Source organism: Spinacia oleracea, chromosome 1, assembly GCF_020520425.1.
Source record: "Spinacia oleracea cultivar Varoflay chromosome 1, BTI_SOV_V1, whole genome shotgun sequence".
NCBI lineage: Eukaryota > Viridiplantae > Streptophyta > Magnoliopsida > Caryophyllales > Amaranthaceae > Spinacia > Spinacia oleracea.
The window spans coordinates 34,484,641-34,502,202 of record NC_079487.1 but is presented as its reverse complement, the minus strand read 5'-3'; the positions used below and the strand labels follow the sequence as shown (position 1 = coordinate 34,502,202).

The following is a 17,562-nucleotide window of genomic DNA, read 5'->3' as shown; positions in this document are numbered from 1 at the left end:
TAATTAGCGTGCTCGGTTTTGGTGCCGAACATTGTCGTCATAGGAGGCCTAATGACGACGCAAGGAGTTATTTATTTTATAAGTCGTTCTTAGAATTGAGTGCCTTTTTCATACGTCCTCGTAGCAAATTTGTTACGAATTTTTTATTGCTACGTATATTTTGTGCGCGGGCACCGAGGCTGCGGTGCCTGGCCAAAAGGCCAAGCAGCAACTTCAGCGCCCAGCATGGGCGTTGAAATAATTGGCGCCCAGCCAGGGGCGCTGAAAATGCGTCCCTAACTGGTACTCGTATTCTGTTCGTCTATATTTTTCGTACATACGACTTAATTTTGCGTGCTTGCCCAATAACGTCCTTTGCGTGTTATGTAGCGTCGTGGGATCCGTTACAGGCCGTCCTGGGCGTCGCTTATTTTTGTGGCGATCTCCCGGATTGCGGGACACGTATTTAGGTATAACTCTTTGGCCAATTGGTGTTTATGAATGTTTGGGAAATTTTTAGGGTCGTTGGTTTTCTAGCATTATTTGTCACACACAATTACAACACAATCATGTATTTCGCTACACATGACTAACATTACAACATGAAGCAAAAATAATATGTCACGTAGTTTATGATAGGCTTCTATGGGTAACATTTGTGCCGGCTTGGCACCGCTTCTATCGTAGATCCAACACATGCCCAGGTCGAGGTAGTGCATTCAACAGACGAATTTCGTCCCAAGAGGCCAATCACGATGTAAGCCAAGGGGGCATGCACCAATGAGAGGGACCTTAGTGGGCGAGCGATTGGGTTTGGGACGGGTGTACTACTAGCGAAAAGTGCCGAGTGGACAACATTCGAAGCGTATGCACCCCCCGGTTGGCGATGGGTATCCTTAGTCCCAACTCCCGAGATGAAACATACCAAGGGAGCCGAGATTCGTTATGCGGTTCTGTCCGTTCACATTAATATGCTGATTTTCAGGTCGTCCTAACTTGATAAGGAAATAAACAAGGAGTAGGATCGTTTCACCCTTCGGCTATTTTGATTACCTACGAGCACGAGTATTTCATTAACGTTCCCCAGTGGAGTCGCCACTGTGAGGGGGTCGAAAAAGCACGAGGCTAATGCATGACCTCGTCCCTCGTTGGCGTGACGTCGTCAGATCAAGTGTAGTTAGATTTCCTGTGAGTTTACACCCAATCGACTAGTAATATAGGAGTCGCCATTCAGTTTTTAACGACAATGAGAAAAACCGACAAAACCCGGTTATCGTGACATAAAGGGAGTGTAATTATGTTCCACCACGACGGCCATTGGTTCCCTTGTGATCCCTGGTGTGGGGATCGCTCAACGTACACCCGCAGGGCAGAGATTGAGAGTTCGGGGGACTGTAACTACCGAGAGGAGTGCTCATCGATAACTCCAGAGGCAGGTTATCCTTACTAGCTCAGCATAAATAATTGAAGGGACATGCGTTTAAACTATTAAACTACTCTGAATTGATTTTAGCAATATGCAACACATAATACTAAATCGATCGTGATTATCTTATTTAAATTGATTTAAGGTACCTAGCATGATAATTCAATTGTCTAGGGTATTATCTTATTAGGCGGGATAAATCAATCAAGTTAATAGTTTGACAATTTTATAAAAGGGTGATGAAAGCGATTAAATCGTATGAGGGACACATTACAACGCACCCTTGAGAGGTGCGTCACGGTTCTCAGAAAACTAACCACTTGGCTTTGCTATTTCTCCTTTTATTTAACGAATCTCGGGTTTCTAAGTAGTGTTCCAGTATTTAGGCTTAATCCATCAGCTACAAGGGACAGGATGCGTTCTGTTCGACTTTTGGGTCGATTGCGACAGAACGCCGGATCAATTTCGCAGCGTGAGGCTAGGCTTAAGGCTAGATTCAATACTCAGGTTATGGAATTGTGTGTTATGTTGTTCTTTTCACGTCGGCTTTAGGGGTCTATTTATAGGAAAAAGTGGCGTAGAAAGATAGATTTTCAGGAATGTGAATACGAAACGGATTAGGAAAAGAATCCGTCCCAGGTATTTTCGGCGCCCAGCACTGGGCGTCAAAGATTTCGGCGTCCAGGGCTGGGCGTTGAAAATAGGATCTGGGCAGAATTCTTTGTCAGATTAGACTCTAGAGTACGGAGTCCATTAAGAGACTTAATCCGAGTTATTTGGTGCGTATCAATTTACGACGGAATGCGTCTAGGCCCTTTACGAACTCTAGGTTCGTTATGAGTTTAATTAATACATTAACTCTTTTATCGAATTGCGATAGGAATAGAATTCCTTTTACAATTTCTATCTCTTTTAGGATTTATGTTGGAGTGCAACACCTAATTCTGACAGGTTTCTATCTTTTTATTCTTACTACTTTTAGCAATTACCTTTTACGGCAGCTACTATTTTTAGCAGGTTTCTATAAATGAAAGCTTTGGCTGAAATGAAAGGGTGATTTGAGATTCGTTATTTTATAGGAGATGCGTTGCCAAGTGGAGATTTATGTTCTCATCATCGAACCTTCTCTTTCGGGAATGGGGACAAAAGTAGGTGTCTACACACCGGTTCAAGGTTTCCTGTGATTCTTTAGCGTTGTTCGTAGGTTCGTGCATCGGTTCGTGCATTGCTACACCGGTTCAAGGTTTCCTGCGAGTCTTTAGTGTTGTTCGTAGGTTCGTGCATCGGTTCGTGTGTTTCATCTTCTCTTTGATACTAGAGGTATGTATACTATAAAGTCCGTTTTAGGATTTTTATTGAACAATTGTTATTTCCCTAATTTTGTATGGACAAGGGTGGGCTGGAACTCTGCAAGTTAGGTTTGTTAAGTGTTAAAATATAATTTCCGTAGCTTTACATTTCCTCGATGTCTAATATATATACAATGAGCATATACTGACGTTTATTGTGCTATCTTAACTTACATTAATCATGCAAAAGTTGGATCTTTCTATTGTATTCCTGTTGATTTAATTTCAAATGTTTTGATATAATAGCTTAAAATTTGTAAGTAGGTATTTTTGTTAGCTTTGGCATTATGTTGGTATTGTTTGTCTAATTACATTAGCCCCGCTGCATAATTTTGCTTAGCTGAATTACATTTAATTCATGAAATTTTACTACCATAAATTCTGATTATGTGATGCCACGTTACTTAAGGTACTCTTACTCCTTTTAAAAAATAGATTTATAATGTTGTCTTCGTGTGAAGTTGAAATAATCACCTTGTGCGCTAAAATCACATGTTTTATTTTCCTTGCAAATTCATGTGAAGTTGAAAGTATCATCTTGTACGCAAAAAGAAAATATAATATGGAAGTGAAGGAGGGTAATAACTTTTAGAAGATGAAGATAGATAACAAATATTAGTCACTGATGAAGAATGATTAAACAAAAAACGGATTTTTCATGAAATACCCCCGAGTTTTTAAGAAATTCACCAAATGCCCCTCGACTTTCAGAAATTCATAAAATTCCCCTATTTCAATACTTAATGTACCAAATGCCCCTATGACGTCATTAACCCAATTACTCCACCTATTAACCCATTTTTTCCAATTAATCTACTAAACTCTTAATTAATCCATTTTTTTCTTTTTCTTTTTTCTCTCCCTATTTGGCCATTTCTTTTTCCAGTTTCTTCTATGGCTGTCTTGGTGGTTGATGGGGAAGGGGGCAGGAGAGAGAAAACATGGGTTCAACAAGAAAGAAGAAGAGAAAGAAGGTGGTTAGGGGACGGCGATTAATTTTTTTTCCTCCACCGTCACTGATTTATTTTCTCTCTCCTCAACCTCATCGGCCGCCATCTCCGACCACTTCCATAAATGGTTCGTCGTCTTCCTCCTCTTCCATCTTTATCTCTCCTTTCCTTCAGTTCATTTGGTGATTAAGGGTCGGCGTCCCCCACCACCATCATTCTTAAATTTCCTAAAATCAAGCAACCAACTTTTTTAATTCATCTGTTTTCAATCCTCCAAGAAGACTCTACTTGTACTTTTTTTTAAAAAATTTAATTCTAGTTGAAATATTTGAATAATGATTTTGCTTTGACATTCAATTTACCTTAGAAATCTCATATGGTTTACCTAATTTGGAGGCCACAGTTTGCTTTTGCTTTTTGGACAAAAAAATGGAAAGAGATGGGTATGCCTAATTTCGAATCTGGTCTCATATTTTGCTTTTGCTTTTTTGGACAAAAAATGGATGGGTATGTCGGCAAAACCAAAAAAATTATTCGATTGAGATGTTGATTTTCATATCCCACAAACAAATTTAGGGAAGTTCTTTCCCAAATGCTTTCGACCCGGGGAGAGAGAAAAAACAGTAAAGGGGGAGAGGAGAGAGATGAAGCAGCGACGTGACGACGTCTAGGAGGGCGACGCTGACAGGGGGCTCGCAGGGGTGGTGGTGGACTGGTGGTAACTGGCGAGGATGGGAGGGGAAAGTTCCTTCTGGTGAGTTTATGGAAGAAGGAAGGGGAGAGAGAAAAGAAAAAGAAATGAATGGATAAGTGGGTTAATGGATGGGTTAATTAGGTTTGTAAATAGATGGGTTGATTAGGGGTATTAATTATGGATTAGATGGGTTAATAAGACGTTAATTGGTTGATTATGGGGTTGATGACGTCATCAAGGATATTTTGTGTATTAAGTTTTGAAATAGGGGTATTTGGTACATTAGGTATTGAAATAGGGGTATTTTATGAATTTCTGAAAGTCGAGGGCCATTTGGTGAATTTCTTAAAAACTCGGGGGTATTTCATGAAAAATCCGAACAAAAAACCATAAGTTACGGTATGAATTAAGAAGAGTTAAGTATGGAGGTGTTTTGATTTTATATGTCACTTAAATTAATCTCGTGTGATATATCAGGGTTCTAAGAATGATCATAATATTTTAATAAGTACATATAAAAATTTCCTATTCTACGACCGATGTATATTACTAATTACTCTACTAATTTCGTATAGATATGGATAAAAGTTGGATCGATCTACCCACTGGTCATCGTGAATATGTCGAAGGTTGTATGGAATTTATTGAGTTTGCCAAGCAAGATCTAGTCGAAGGAAAAATTAGATGTCCATGTAAGAACTGTAAGGTAGAGAAATGGTTCTCCGTAAATGAAGTGGAGAGGCATATTTTGTTTAAGGGATTTTATAAGCCATATAAGGATTGGATTTTTCATGGTAAAGGGGATACGTTTCAGCATATGTTTGAGAGTGATGGAGGGATTACTAGTGAAGGATCCCTTGATAACCAAAGTGGGTTTGTAGGTCGAGATAATATGGAAGGGCTATTAAGATCAGCATTTAGTGTTAATATGCCTCCCAATTGCCCAAATTTAGAAGCACGAGCTAGAGGATGATGAATGGATTGAGGAGCCCGTGGCCTATGACAGAGATGTAGAATATGATTATTCTACAATAGAAGAATATGTGACGTATAAGAAGTTGCTTGAAGCTTCTGAGGAGAAATTATACGAGGGGTGTATCAATTTTTCAAAGTTATCTTTTCTGTTACACTTGTTTCACTTGAAGTGTATGAATCACTGGTCCATAGAATCTTTCAATATGTTGTTGAAGCTAATTCTAGATGCATTCCCTCAAATACTTGATTTTCCCTCTTCTTATTATTACAGTAAGAAAATGATAAAAGACTTGGGCCTTGGGTATGAAAAGATTGATGCTTGTCCGAATAATTGCATGTTGTATTGGGGAGAATTTTTAGAGAAAGACAAGTGTCATGTTTGTGGTACATCGAGGTGGACGAAATCTAAGGATAGGGGTGGCGTTGTAAGTGATCAAGGTACGCATACTTGTAAGAAAGGTGTGCCAGCTAAGGTAATGCGATATTTCCCTCTTATACCGAGACTAAAAAGAATCTACATGTCATCAGAAACAGCAGAAGATATGAGATGGCATGATACAGAGCGATTGGGTGAAGATGATAAGAAGATTTTAAGGAATCCTTCAGATGTCTTAGCATGGAAGGCATTTGATGAGCGTCACAGAGATTTTGCATTAGAACCTCGTAGTGTTCGATTAGGTCTTGCGAGTGATGGTTCTAATCCTTACCGTTTAATGAACACCCCTTATAGTACGTGGGTAGTGATGTTAATTCCTTATAATCTTCCACCATGGTTATGTATGAAACCGTCTTCTTTCATTCTGTCCACGCTTATTCCGGGAAAATCAAGTCCCGGAAATGATATTGACGTGTATGTGCAGCCATTAGTCCATGAATTGAAATTGCTGTGGACAGGGGTTGAAGCTTTTGATGCTTTTGCCGGAGAGAAAGTTAATTTGCGTGCGGCTTTGCTTTGGACTATTAATGCCTTTCCCGGCTATGAAATGATCTCTGGTTTGAGCACAAAAGGTTACAATGCATCTCCTATATGCTTAGATTCCACGCCTTCTAATAGATTTGGGAGCAAGATTTGCTATTGTAGCTATAGAAAATGGTTACCTGCAGATCACCCATATCGATGTCAAGGTGACAAGTTTTGTGAGAAGTTTGGAACTAATGAGTGGGGTAAAGCCCCATCTCGTCCTAGCGGCACTGATATATTGAGGCAGCAAGGAAAGGTGAAACATGTTTACGGAAAGTCGAAGGCACCACCGAAAAAGAGGCAAAGAGGACATGATGATGACGATGATGTCCAAGATGAAAGTGACTTTGGTACCATGAGAAGCATATTATTTGATTTGGTGTATTGGGAGCATAATCTTCTAAGGCATAATTTAGATGTGATGCACATTAAGAAAAACGTGTCTGAGAATATTTTGGGAATTCTTCTTAGTATGGATAAGAGTAGAGATAGTAGGAATGATCGAGAATCCCTTGAAGCATGGAGAATAAATTCTCACCTTTGGCTGAGTACTAATCCTAACGGAAGTGAATGCATGCCTCCGACTTCCTATTCTATGTCTACGGAGGAGAAGGAGAGGTTCCTAAATGTTTTGCTGAAAATTAAAGTTCCTGATGGATATGGATCCAACCTTTCTAGTTGTGTGAATATGAAGCAAAGGAAGTTGATTAACCTCTGTCATGACAACCATGTTCTAATGCAGGATATCCTTCCCGTTGCCTTAAGGGCCTCTAAAGCTACAAAAGCGATTGACTTGTTGGCTAGATTGTCTTCCTTTTTCAAGAAGCTATGCTCTACTACTATTGATCCAGATGATTTAGATGGTCTTCAAATTGAAATTATTTTAACTCTTTGTGACTTGAAAAAGGAGTTTCTGCCTTCATTTTTCACAATCATGGTCCATTTGTTGATTCACTTAGTGGAGGAGGTTAAACTTGGTGTACCAGTTCAATACAGATGGATGTATCCCATTGAAAGGTTAATATCTTACACGTCTAAATTATATTATTTTTATTAAATATTTCACATTTATTATATATTAAGTACAAATGTTTTATTTGAAAGGTACTTGTCCCATTTGAAATCACATGTAACCAATAAAGCCCAACCTGAAGGATCTATTGCAAAAGGCTTCCTTTTAGAGGAGACAATTAGGTTTTGTTCGATATATCTTTAAGGTGTTAAGACCATCTTCAACATACCTAAAAGGATGGATGATGACATTCCAAATCCCAATGATTACTTATTTGATTCCGGTGGTCAATTTATTGGGAAGGAGGTCAGCATTCGCCTTGATGACAAAAGCTTAAAACAAGCTCATCGCTACATTTTGCTTCACTCTGATGAGATAAAAGGGGATCTAGAGTAAGTATTATGTTGGTTTTCCTTTGCATTATCAATTGTTATAATAGATGACTATTAATTTTGTTCTTCTTCCATGAAGTGAATTTTTAACCGAGAAACGTCAAATGAACTTACAAAATCATGTCACGGAGAGTGATGAAAGTAACTAGATCATCAATGAATTTGGAGGGTGGCTGCAAAATAAGGTTGCTTAACTTCTTTTAATGTGAATAAATACTTATTTTTTAAAAAAATTATTTGATTTACTGATGTATCATCGTAGGTACATTGCATAGATGCAACCACCGAAGATGGGAAACTAAGAAAAGATTTGGCGGGTGGTTTGCATTCTTATGGCAGAAAATTAAAAGGATACATAATCAATGGATACAAATTCCTTTCCACGGATCGTGATTGTCGTCTTTTGACACAAAATTCTGGAATTATGGTCGAAGCGGATGGAGAGGCATACTATGGAAAAGTGAAAGATATCTATGAATTAGAGTATTACGGAGATTACAAAGTTTTATTGTTTCGTTGTGATTGGGTAGACATTCATAGGGGTGTAAGAGCATATCCAAACGGCGGAGTATGCGTCAATTTCTCTAAATTGATGCATTCTGGACGATTGTTGCAAGGTGATCCATTTGTATTCTCATCTCAAGCAAAACAAGTTTTTTACGTAGAAGATGAGATATAAGAGGATTGCAAATATGGGATGAAACACAAGCACTACATGAATAAACGTTGAATTCACAAATAGCTCCAACCACCTCCCGGTGCGCGAACAATTTCCCTAAGCATCAAGGATGAACTCCCGTTCTACCCTATCATACCCGGGGTAAATTAAAGTCCTAATTCAACCAAATAGTCTAGTTAAGGTCTTTAATCCCTTTCCAACCCAACTAGACCACTCCAAGAAATCATGGAACACTTAATTGATCAAGTTAAATTCAACATGTATTGGAAATGCCTAAACATGTAATAATTTAATCATGAAAATCCATAATTTCCAATTACAAACAACCAAACCAATCAATGTTGAGTTTTCACCCAAACCCTAACCAACAACACTACTCCATAAACATAAAAATAGGAAATTTAAAGAATTTAACAACTAAAAACATGATTTTAAACATTAACAACAACTAATCTAAACATGGATAATTAAAATAAACAAAAACAATTAAACTAATTAAAACGATAAATAAATAAAGCAATAAATGAAGAGAGAGATAGAAATTTCTCATTGATTGATTGCTGGTTGCTCAATACAAATTGCCACACTTGAAATTGCAAAGACCCAATTTTTCCATTGATTTTCCTCACTTTCTCTGTCTCAAAAAGCTAAACTAAAAACCCTAAAACTTAACCTAATTAAGTACATGGTTCTAAAGTTGGGAGTAAGAATGTATTTATCCTCCTCTTTTAAAAACAAAAAAAAGGAGCGATTTCCTTCAATATTGTTTAAAGAACGTCAAATTCCCAAAATGCGCCACTTTTTAACTTAATTCCCACCAGCATTAAAACCGGTTTTTTTTTTTTTAACGAAGCGGCACTAAACCGCTATCTCAGGTAGCGGTTGAATTAAGTAAACCATTATCTGAGATAGCGGTTTATAATCACTATTTATAAATGGGAAAAAAAATAAGCACGTCAGGTAGGGGTCGAACCTATGACCTTCTCCTTAGGCAACAGACGCTCTATCCATTGAGCTACAGACGCTGATGTTGATAAGTTAAATTTGGTAATGTTTATAATTAATATTAAGAAATGGTAAAAAAGAAATAAGCGCACTAGGTAGGGGTCGAACCCACGACCTTCTGCTTAGAAACACGCTCTATCCACCACTGAGCTACAGACGCACACAAGAGGTAACTTCTAAGTTATATTTCTATTTAAACTGTAATTCATGTTAAAAATAATTTACAACTAAGCAAACCACCATCTGAGATAGCGGTTTTATTTTAAAGCAAACCGCTATCTCAGATAGCGGTTTATAATATTGAACCGCCATCTGAGATGGCGGTTTGCTTTAAAACAAAACCGCTATCTCATATGGCGGTTCAATGCTGAACCGGAAAAAAAAAATTACTTCTGTTTCTCTCTTGCTTACGTGGATGATATGGTGGGAAATAACTTAGAAAGTAACGTATTTAGGGAATTATTGGATCTTTATGCAATATTAAAGGAAATCGCTCAAAAAAAGAATAAAACAAAAACTAAGTAAAAAAAAAAAACTAAGAAGCAAAAACAATTTAAAAGAGAATAAAAAGAAAAGGAAAAGAAAATAATTAGAAACAATGGGTGTTACTTAATGCAGAAAAGATTTTCTTTATGCAGAAAATAGAATTACCAAAAGGTCCCTAATTCATTAATAAAAAATTATTATAAAAAAAACATCAATTATCAATCTTCCAAATAACTAACTTCCGGAGATTTCGAGCTTAACTTGTCACCCATATCTCCCTCACCAATCTTCCAGCTTTTATACCTTCAGCTGCCAACTACATTACACAAATAAAGTACTAATTTTTTCTAGACATTATGCTTAAATAATCTGAAAGCATCAAAACTTATGTTAAAATTGTTAAAATTATACCCCAGTAACCTTATAATTTAACCAATTTAAGTAACACCGTTGGTGATATTTTAGTTGGGTCAGATGAACACCAACGTATTTCGTCAAGGCCTTTTCGAGTATATAGTAATATTAACGAGCAGTAATATTATTTTCAGCATTTAATTCATAGTTATAGTATGTCATGAAATAATGATGCATAATATCACTTACTAACACCTAATGAATGTGAGCCAAGGATATTGACGACATAATGTACTCGATAATAATCAATACCCATAAAATACTAATGTACTCGATACTGACGACATAACGTACTTTTTTTTTTTTACATAACGTACTTGAAATACATAGAAAAATAAAAATCACTAATAATATATAGAATTAATCGTTCGTACGTACCTAATAAATATTATTGCCCATTACTACATAAAAACATAATATTCAAAATAACTTATTGTATTTGTCCTTTTCTCCATGCTCTTGATGTGAACAACTAACTCTAGAATCCTAATACATACAAACTTAGGCAATAATATTAGTATTATCAAATAATAGAAGGAGTAAAATTATACAGAAACTTTTCCATGAGACCGCCTCACGGGCGCGTGTAAGAAAGACCTGGTGAGACAACCACGTGCGCGTGGCCTCACGCGCGGTATAAATTGAATTATTTTGTACGGGATTCTCACTTTCCCCTTCTCTCTTCTTAACCTCTTTCTCTCTCCTCCAAAAATCTCTGGATCTCTGCCCCCTCTCTCCTCCAAAACTCAGGAACCTCACCTTCTCGTCGCCGTCCCTCCAAAACCCTAGCCACCTTCATTCTATCTTCTCCTTCCTCGATCTCTCCTCCTCGCTGCCGTTGCAAGATGTGCGACCATGGATTCCGACTATCTCAGCCTCGTAGTCTCCGCCGACAATGGATGCGCGGCCATGGATTCCGCTTGAGGTTTTTAGGTTTTCGGTTTTATTCCTTTGATTTTGTTGAATTTGCGATTTAGGTTTTGATTAATTTGGTTGATATTATTGATGTTTGATTTCATGACAAGAGGTGGCGGCCCGTGACGGTGGTGGAGATGCGGCTGGTGCTGCTAGGAAGACGGTGGGTTTCGGTGATATGACAGGGAGATGGTGGAGGTGCGGTAGGATTAAGGATTAGGATTCGCTTCCACCGTGCTATTCAATAACAGCGAGCATATGACGGTGAATTAGGCGGCGGCGAGGAAGTTGATCGGAGGGAGGAATGGAGTTACAAGCCTCAATGTTGATGTATTCCAGTGGATTGCAAAAAAAATTAAGAATAGTTTTGTTTTGTATAGATTTTTGTTTTAGTTATAAATTTTTTATATTTAGTAATGAAATAAAGTGCTTTAGTTACCTTTTTACATTTTATTTTTGGTTATAAGCAAAAAGTTATCAATGTTTTTTATGTCAGTTTTCTAAATCTGTGAGATTTGATTTAATAGATGAAATTATACACTTATATTAACTAAAACTCAAAAAAATTTAACTAAAATGCAAAATAACGAAACTAAAACCGCTGAATTCTTAACTAAAGCTCAAAAAAAATTAACTAATACTCCTTCCGTTCCTAAATTCTTTTAAACTAAAAACATGTAACTAGAACTCAATTTTTTTTGAAATCCTAACTAAAACTTCAAAAGTGATAACTTAAACTCAAAAATTCCTAACTAAAACTCAGAAAATCTTAATTGGTTCAATTGCTTAACTAATTGAATTTCAGGCTTAACTAATTGGTATCATTGCTTAACTAATAGGTTAAATTACTTGACTAATTGAATTTTAGGTTTAACTAATTAGTTATAGTGCTTAACTAATTGGTTTCATTGCTTCACTAATTAGTTCCATTGCTTAATTAATTGGTTCAATTGCTTAACTAATTGGTTCAGTTGTTTAATTAATTGGTTTCATTGATTAACTAATTGAATTTCAAACTTAACTAATTGGTTCAATTGCTTAACTAATTGAATTTCACGCTTAACCAATGCTTTCTTTATATTTTTAAAGTAATTAGTTCAATTTGAACCAATTATTTTAATTGTTTAACTAATTGGTTTCATTTCTTAAGTAATTGAATTTTAGGCTTAACAAATGCTTTCTTTATATTTGTAAACTAATTGGTTACACTGCTTAAATATTTAGTTTCATTACTTAACTAATTGGTTGCATTGCTTAACTAATTAGTTTCATTGCTTAACTAATTGGTTTCAGTGATTAACTAATTGGTCACGGTGCTTAATTAATTTGTTCCAATGATTAACTAATTGATCATAGTGTTTAACTAATTTATTTCATTGCTTAACTAATTAGTTCCAGTACTTAACTAACTGGTTTCATTGCTTAACTAATTGAATTTCAAATTAACTAAAGAGAAATTGTTTTAATTACAACAAAAATTTTCATAACTAAAACGAAAGTATTCTTAACTATAAGAATTGTAATCTTAACTAAAACAAAACTATTCTTAACTAAACTCGTCATAAAATCACAACTATTTTTTAAAAAATCATATAAACCTCAAAAATTTATTGTTAACTAAAACAAATTTAATCTTAACTAAAACAACTTTATTCATAACTAAAAAAAGAAATAGTTTCAACTAATACAAATTTAACTTTAACTGCAATAAATTTCTTAACTAAAACGTAATTATTCTTAACTAAAACATAATTATTCTTAACTAAAGAAAAAATTTATAACTACATATTACAAAAGTATTGTTAACTAAAACCAATTTAATCATTTCTAAAATACATAAAATAAATCAAGAACAATGTTGTTAGCTTGGCGGCCTTAATCTCATGCCGTTGAAGTCTGTGACAATAACTCGTGACCTCGATCACCATGTCTTCGCATACATGAAAGGTGCACCTTGAGTACGTGTTGGTTGTGTTTATGAAAACCAATCTTCTACCAGATTTTTCAATTGCTTAAATGAAATGTTGCATTACTTAACTAATTGAAATTCAAACTTAACTAATTTATTCAATTGCTTAACTAATTGAATTTCAGGCTTAACTAATTGGTTTCATTGATTTAACTAAATCGCTCCATTGCTTAACTAATTAGTTCCATTACTTAACTAATTGGATTTCAAACTTTACTAATTGAATTTCAGGCTTAACTAATTGGATTTCAGGCTTAATTTTTTTTTTCGATTCTATTTTTTTTTTTCGAAATTAAAATTTTCAATTAACTAAACTAGTGTAAAACATAACTAAAAGTAATAAAAATGAAAAATTACTTTAAATAATCCAACCTTTCGACGATTTTCCATTAATAATCCAACCTTTGGATTATTATCTAATAATCTAACTTTAGCACCCCATTAACTTTCATTGAACCCAAAAGACCGGTAACCGGTTAAAAAGGTCGAACTTTTAAGTTTTTTGTTTTAGCATTTTTTTCTTCAAAATCCTTCCTCTTAAGGAGTACTTATTTCTTCCTCCATAACCTTCCTTAATCTCTCCTGTATCCCAGCCCTATGATCTCCCCTTTCCTCCTCTTTCAGATCTTGCCAGCAAGCCTAACCACACTAGAAAAACCAACCATCGCCTACTTGAAGCACCAACCCCACCATCAAAACTCCCTCTCTCCACCACCTTCATCATCATCTTCGACCATCATTAACACCCAAACCCCATTCACAGAATCACGCCCTAACTCCAGAAATTGAGCCACCAAGATTCACCGCCTCTAGCAAGCCTAGCCGCGCAATACTTGCGCAACCAAGATCTACCGGAAAGTCATAATCGAACCAGACATTTTAAAATGTTTCGAGTGATATTGGGAAACCTTCGAGCAACTTTTGTTGGAATTTAGGTATAAATTCGAGTAATTGGTGTTTAATTTCAAACAAATTAAACTTAACTAAATTTGGCATATGAAAATCAAAGTTTTTATATTTGAACAAATCAAATTGGGGCTTGTGGTGTTCTTGGTGTTCCTGGTGTAGGTGGGGCTGAAGATGGTTGCGGTGGAGCCAGGAGGTGCAGTGATGGTTCGTGTAGTGGCAGAGGTGTGTTAGAGGGGAGGACAAAAGAAAGGGTCAGTGACAGTGTTGTTGTTAGACCATGTGCATCCTTGACTCTTAGTCAGTGTAAAATAATTTCTCTCTCATCTCTCCTTACACCTCATTTTCCACTAACTTGACGTACCTCCTACTTTGACCTCTTCTTTTTTTCTACAATATTGACCCAAGGTCACAAATCTCTCTCACCGACTTTTCACATAATCTCACCTCATATTATTTCTCCTACAAAGTTACTAATTTTAGTAACTATAATTTCTTTCTTGAATTAAGTTAAGAAAATATTAAAAAAAAATATTTTTTTTACTAATTAATATTACAAAAACATTAATAATTAACCTATTTATGTACTACGTATAAGTGCACAATTAATCAAATAAAAAAGTTTGGGCAAAATAATTAAACTCATTGTTGTTGGTTTATCTACAGTCAACCACAAAAATTATAGAAAAACAAGCAAATTATCTTGCAATTTGGTTGCCCAAGGGGTCATATATCTGACCCCTGTCAAGTATGAGACTAAATTGACATGGAGCAAAGTTAACATTGTACAATTTTTGGGAGGGTAAATAGCAATTGACAGCAAGCCACAGTCATGGTTGCTGATGCTCTTATAGATGTTGTTAATGGTGTTGACCATGTTGTTGCCTAGACGTTGGCGTTGTTATGTAAATGTTGAAGATGACCGAACAATGTTATTGGACAAGCTGGCCTAAGTTATATAGTTGGTATAGATGGCGTTGATGTTGTGGTGAAATTGTTTCTTAAACATTTTTTTAAAATAAAAAAGTCAACTAAATATTTGGAAAAGAAAAAATTTAATTTTTTGTAAAAATAAATAAATTATAACGAAAGGTAACGTGACACATTGACACGTGTACAGGTGACCTGATATAGCGGGTTTGTCACCGGTTGGGTGCAATAAAAGTTAATGGGGTGCAAAGGTTAGATTATTAGATAATAATCGAAAGGTTGGATTATTAACGGAAAATCGTCGAAAGGTTGGATTATTTAAAGTAATTATTCCTAATAAAAATCATAAATAATTGAATAACAAAATAGTTAAGGTATAAAGACAAATAGTTAAACTTTTGAGTAAAATAGTTATTAATTTTAAACAAACTTATCATTAACTAAAACTCATGAAATCTTAACTAATTAGTTGCAATGCTTAACTAATTGATTTCATTGCTTAACTAATTGGTTTCAGTGCTTAACTAATTAGTTCCGTTGCATAACTAATTGATTTCGTTATTTAACTAATTGAATTTCAAACTTGACTAATTGGCTCTAGTGTCTCACTAATTGATTTCAGTGCTTCACTAATTGCTTCCAGTGCTTCACTAATTGGTTTCATTGCTTCACTAAGTGGTTGTATGGGTTAACTAATTTATTACATTGCTTAACTAATTGGTTCCAAAACTTAACTTATTAGTTTTATTTTATAACTAATTGATTCAATTGCTTATCTAATTGGTTTCAATGCTTAAAATTTTGTATCTTAACTAAAATTCAGAAATTCGTTATCTGAAAATCAAAAAATCTTAACTAAAACCAAGAAAATCGTAACTTAAACTCGTGAAATCATAACTAAAACTCGAAATGTCGTAACTAAAGCACTGAATTGAAAACTCAAAATACGTAACTAAAGCTCAAAAAAACTTAACTAAAACCAAGAAAATCATAACTAAAACTTAAAAAATATTAACTAAAACTTATACAATTAAAACCCATAAAATTGTAACTAAATATAACAAAAATGTAACTAAAATGAAATTATTCTTGACTAAATGAAAAATTTTATTTACATCTACAATATAGATTTAAACTAAATTACAATTCTTTGCATTTTGCCACCCTGCTGCCTGTCTCACTCCTCTCCATGCCGCCCAGCAACACGGCAGCAGAAGCACCAACAAAGCAGCCACGGGAAAGACAAGCCTAGCGCCACAAGCAGCAACAACAACAACAACCACCAAATAATCACCAGTTCAACCGCTGCTCCACCACCATCTTCACCGTCAACCGCTTACAATCCTCCAACATTGCAGCCACCGTCACCAACGCAACAAAACCAAAAACAAAAACAAAAATCAAAATCAAAATCAAAAGAATTAATTTAAAAAAAAGAAAACAAAGAAACAGTAAACATTACCTAAACTTACAATTTCAGATAAATCAAATTAAAAGGACAAACTCAAACGATTAACCTTAATTTGACATAAAAAATCATGCGTTCGGCCATACTTAGGGTTTGAGATAGAAATCAATACCTCAGATAAATTACAAACTAAATTATAAAAACTAATTAAAAAAAACTGATTCATTACCTCACTACAAAGACCGCCGCTGTCGATTCATGAACACCTACGAAAACCTCCGCCGATTCCACATTTCGACCACCGCCTTCACCGCGACTAATATCGACCGTAATTTGTGCTAGTTCTTCTGAATGACCGCGGCTCTTCAACTTCGACATAAATCATTCTCTATGACCACCGCCGCCACCACTTTTTCGGTTTCTAAATCATCAACAACTTAGGTTTTCGGAAATAAAAATTAGAAAGTGAAGATATTCAGAGGAGATGAGTACCAGAGGAGAGCAACGACGACAGTGAGAAGTTGCCGGCATAAAATGCTCAACGACGGCGGCGAGAAGTTGCTGGTGGTAGATGATAAACGACGGCGGCGAAGAGAGAGAATGGAAAACCCTAATCTAATGAAGGAGGAAGAGAGAGAAATTTTTTGGAAGAAATGAAAGTGAAAATGAAAATAAATCATAAAATTGTTATATATATTTTCTTTTATTAATGCTGACGTCAGCAATTTACATGGCAGCTTGTGTGGCAGTCTAGTTGACAACAAGGCGGTCTTTCCCGTAAGACCGTCTTTTACAAAAGTTTGTAAAAATTATATGTTGGCCAGCTTTCTAATTATATATTACGTGTGACCATATGTTGAGATAGATTATTAAGAGTATTAAGTAAACTAGTACACTTAGAAATACATTTGACGTAGGACTAATATACGAAGTATATATTAGAGTAGATGTGGGAGTCAACTACTTGTAATATACGAAGTATATATAGGTGCTTGCTTGTTATTTGAGTTAAAACATACTAACAAATTAATTTTCTTTTAAAAAAAATGTAAGTCAGGGTAATACAATGTAGTAACGTAATTGACCTCAAAAAAAAAAATACAGTAATGTAA

At 35.3% G+C, this 17,562-nt stretch overlaps 1 protein-coding gene across 1 annotated transcript; it reads left to right on the top strand.

The window, feature by feature from the left end:
* The first annotated feature begins 4,975 nt into the window (after positions 1–4,975).
* On the top strand, positions 4,976–7,550 carry LOC130463780 (uncharacterized). Its single transcript, XM_056833018.1, has 3 exons — positions 4,976–5,275; positions 5,352–7,351; positions 7,439–7,550. Exons 1-3 carry the CDS (start codon positions 4,976–4,978, stop codon positions 7,548–7,550), a joined length of 2,412 nt encoding a protein of 803 aa, XP_056688996.1.
* Positions 7,551–17,562: the final 10,012 nt, after the last annotated feature.

Bases quoted from the DNA above. Each gene is read 5' to 3' on its own strand.
- LOC130463780 (XM_056833018.1), top strand. From the start codon at position 4,976: ATGGATAAAAGTTGGATCGATCTACCCACTGGTCATCGTGAATATGTC. The intron at 5,276-5,351 runs GTAGGTCGAGAT...GCCCAAATTTAG, and splicing joins TTGATAACCAAAGTGGGTTT to AAGCACGAGCTAGAGGATGA. The intron at 7,352-7,438 runs GTTAATATCTTA...TTTATTTGAAAG, and splicing joins TGGATGTATCCCATTGAAAG to GTACTTGTCCCATTTGAAAT.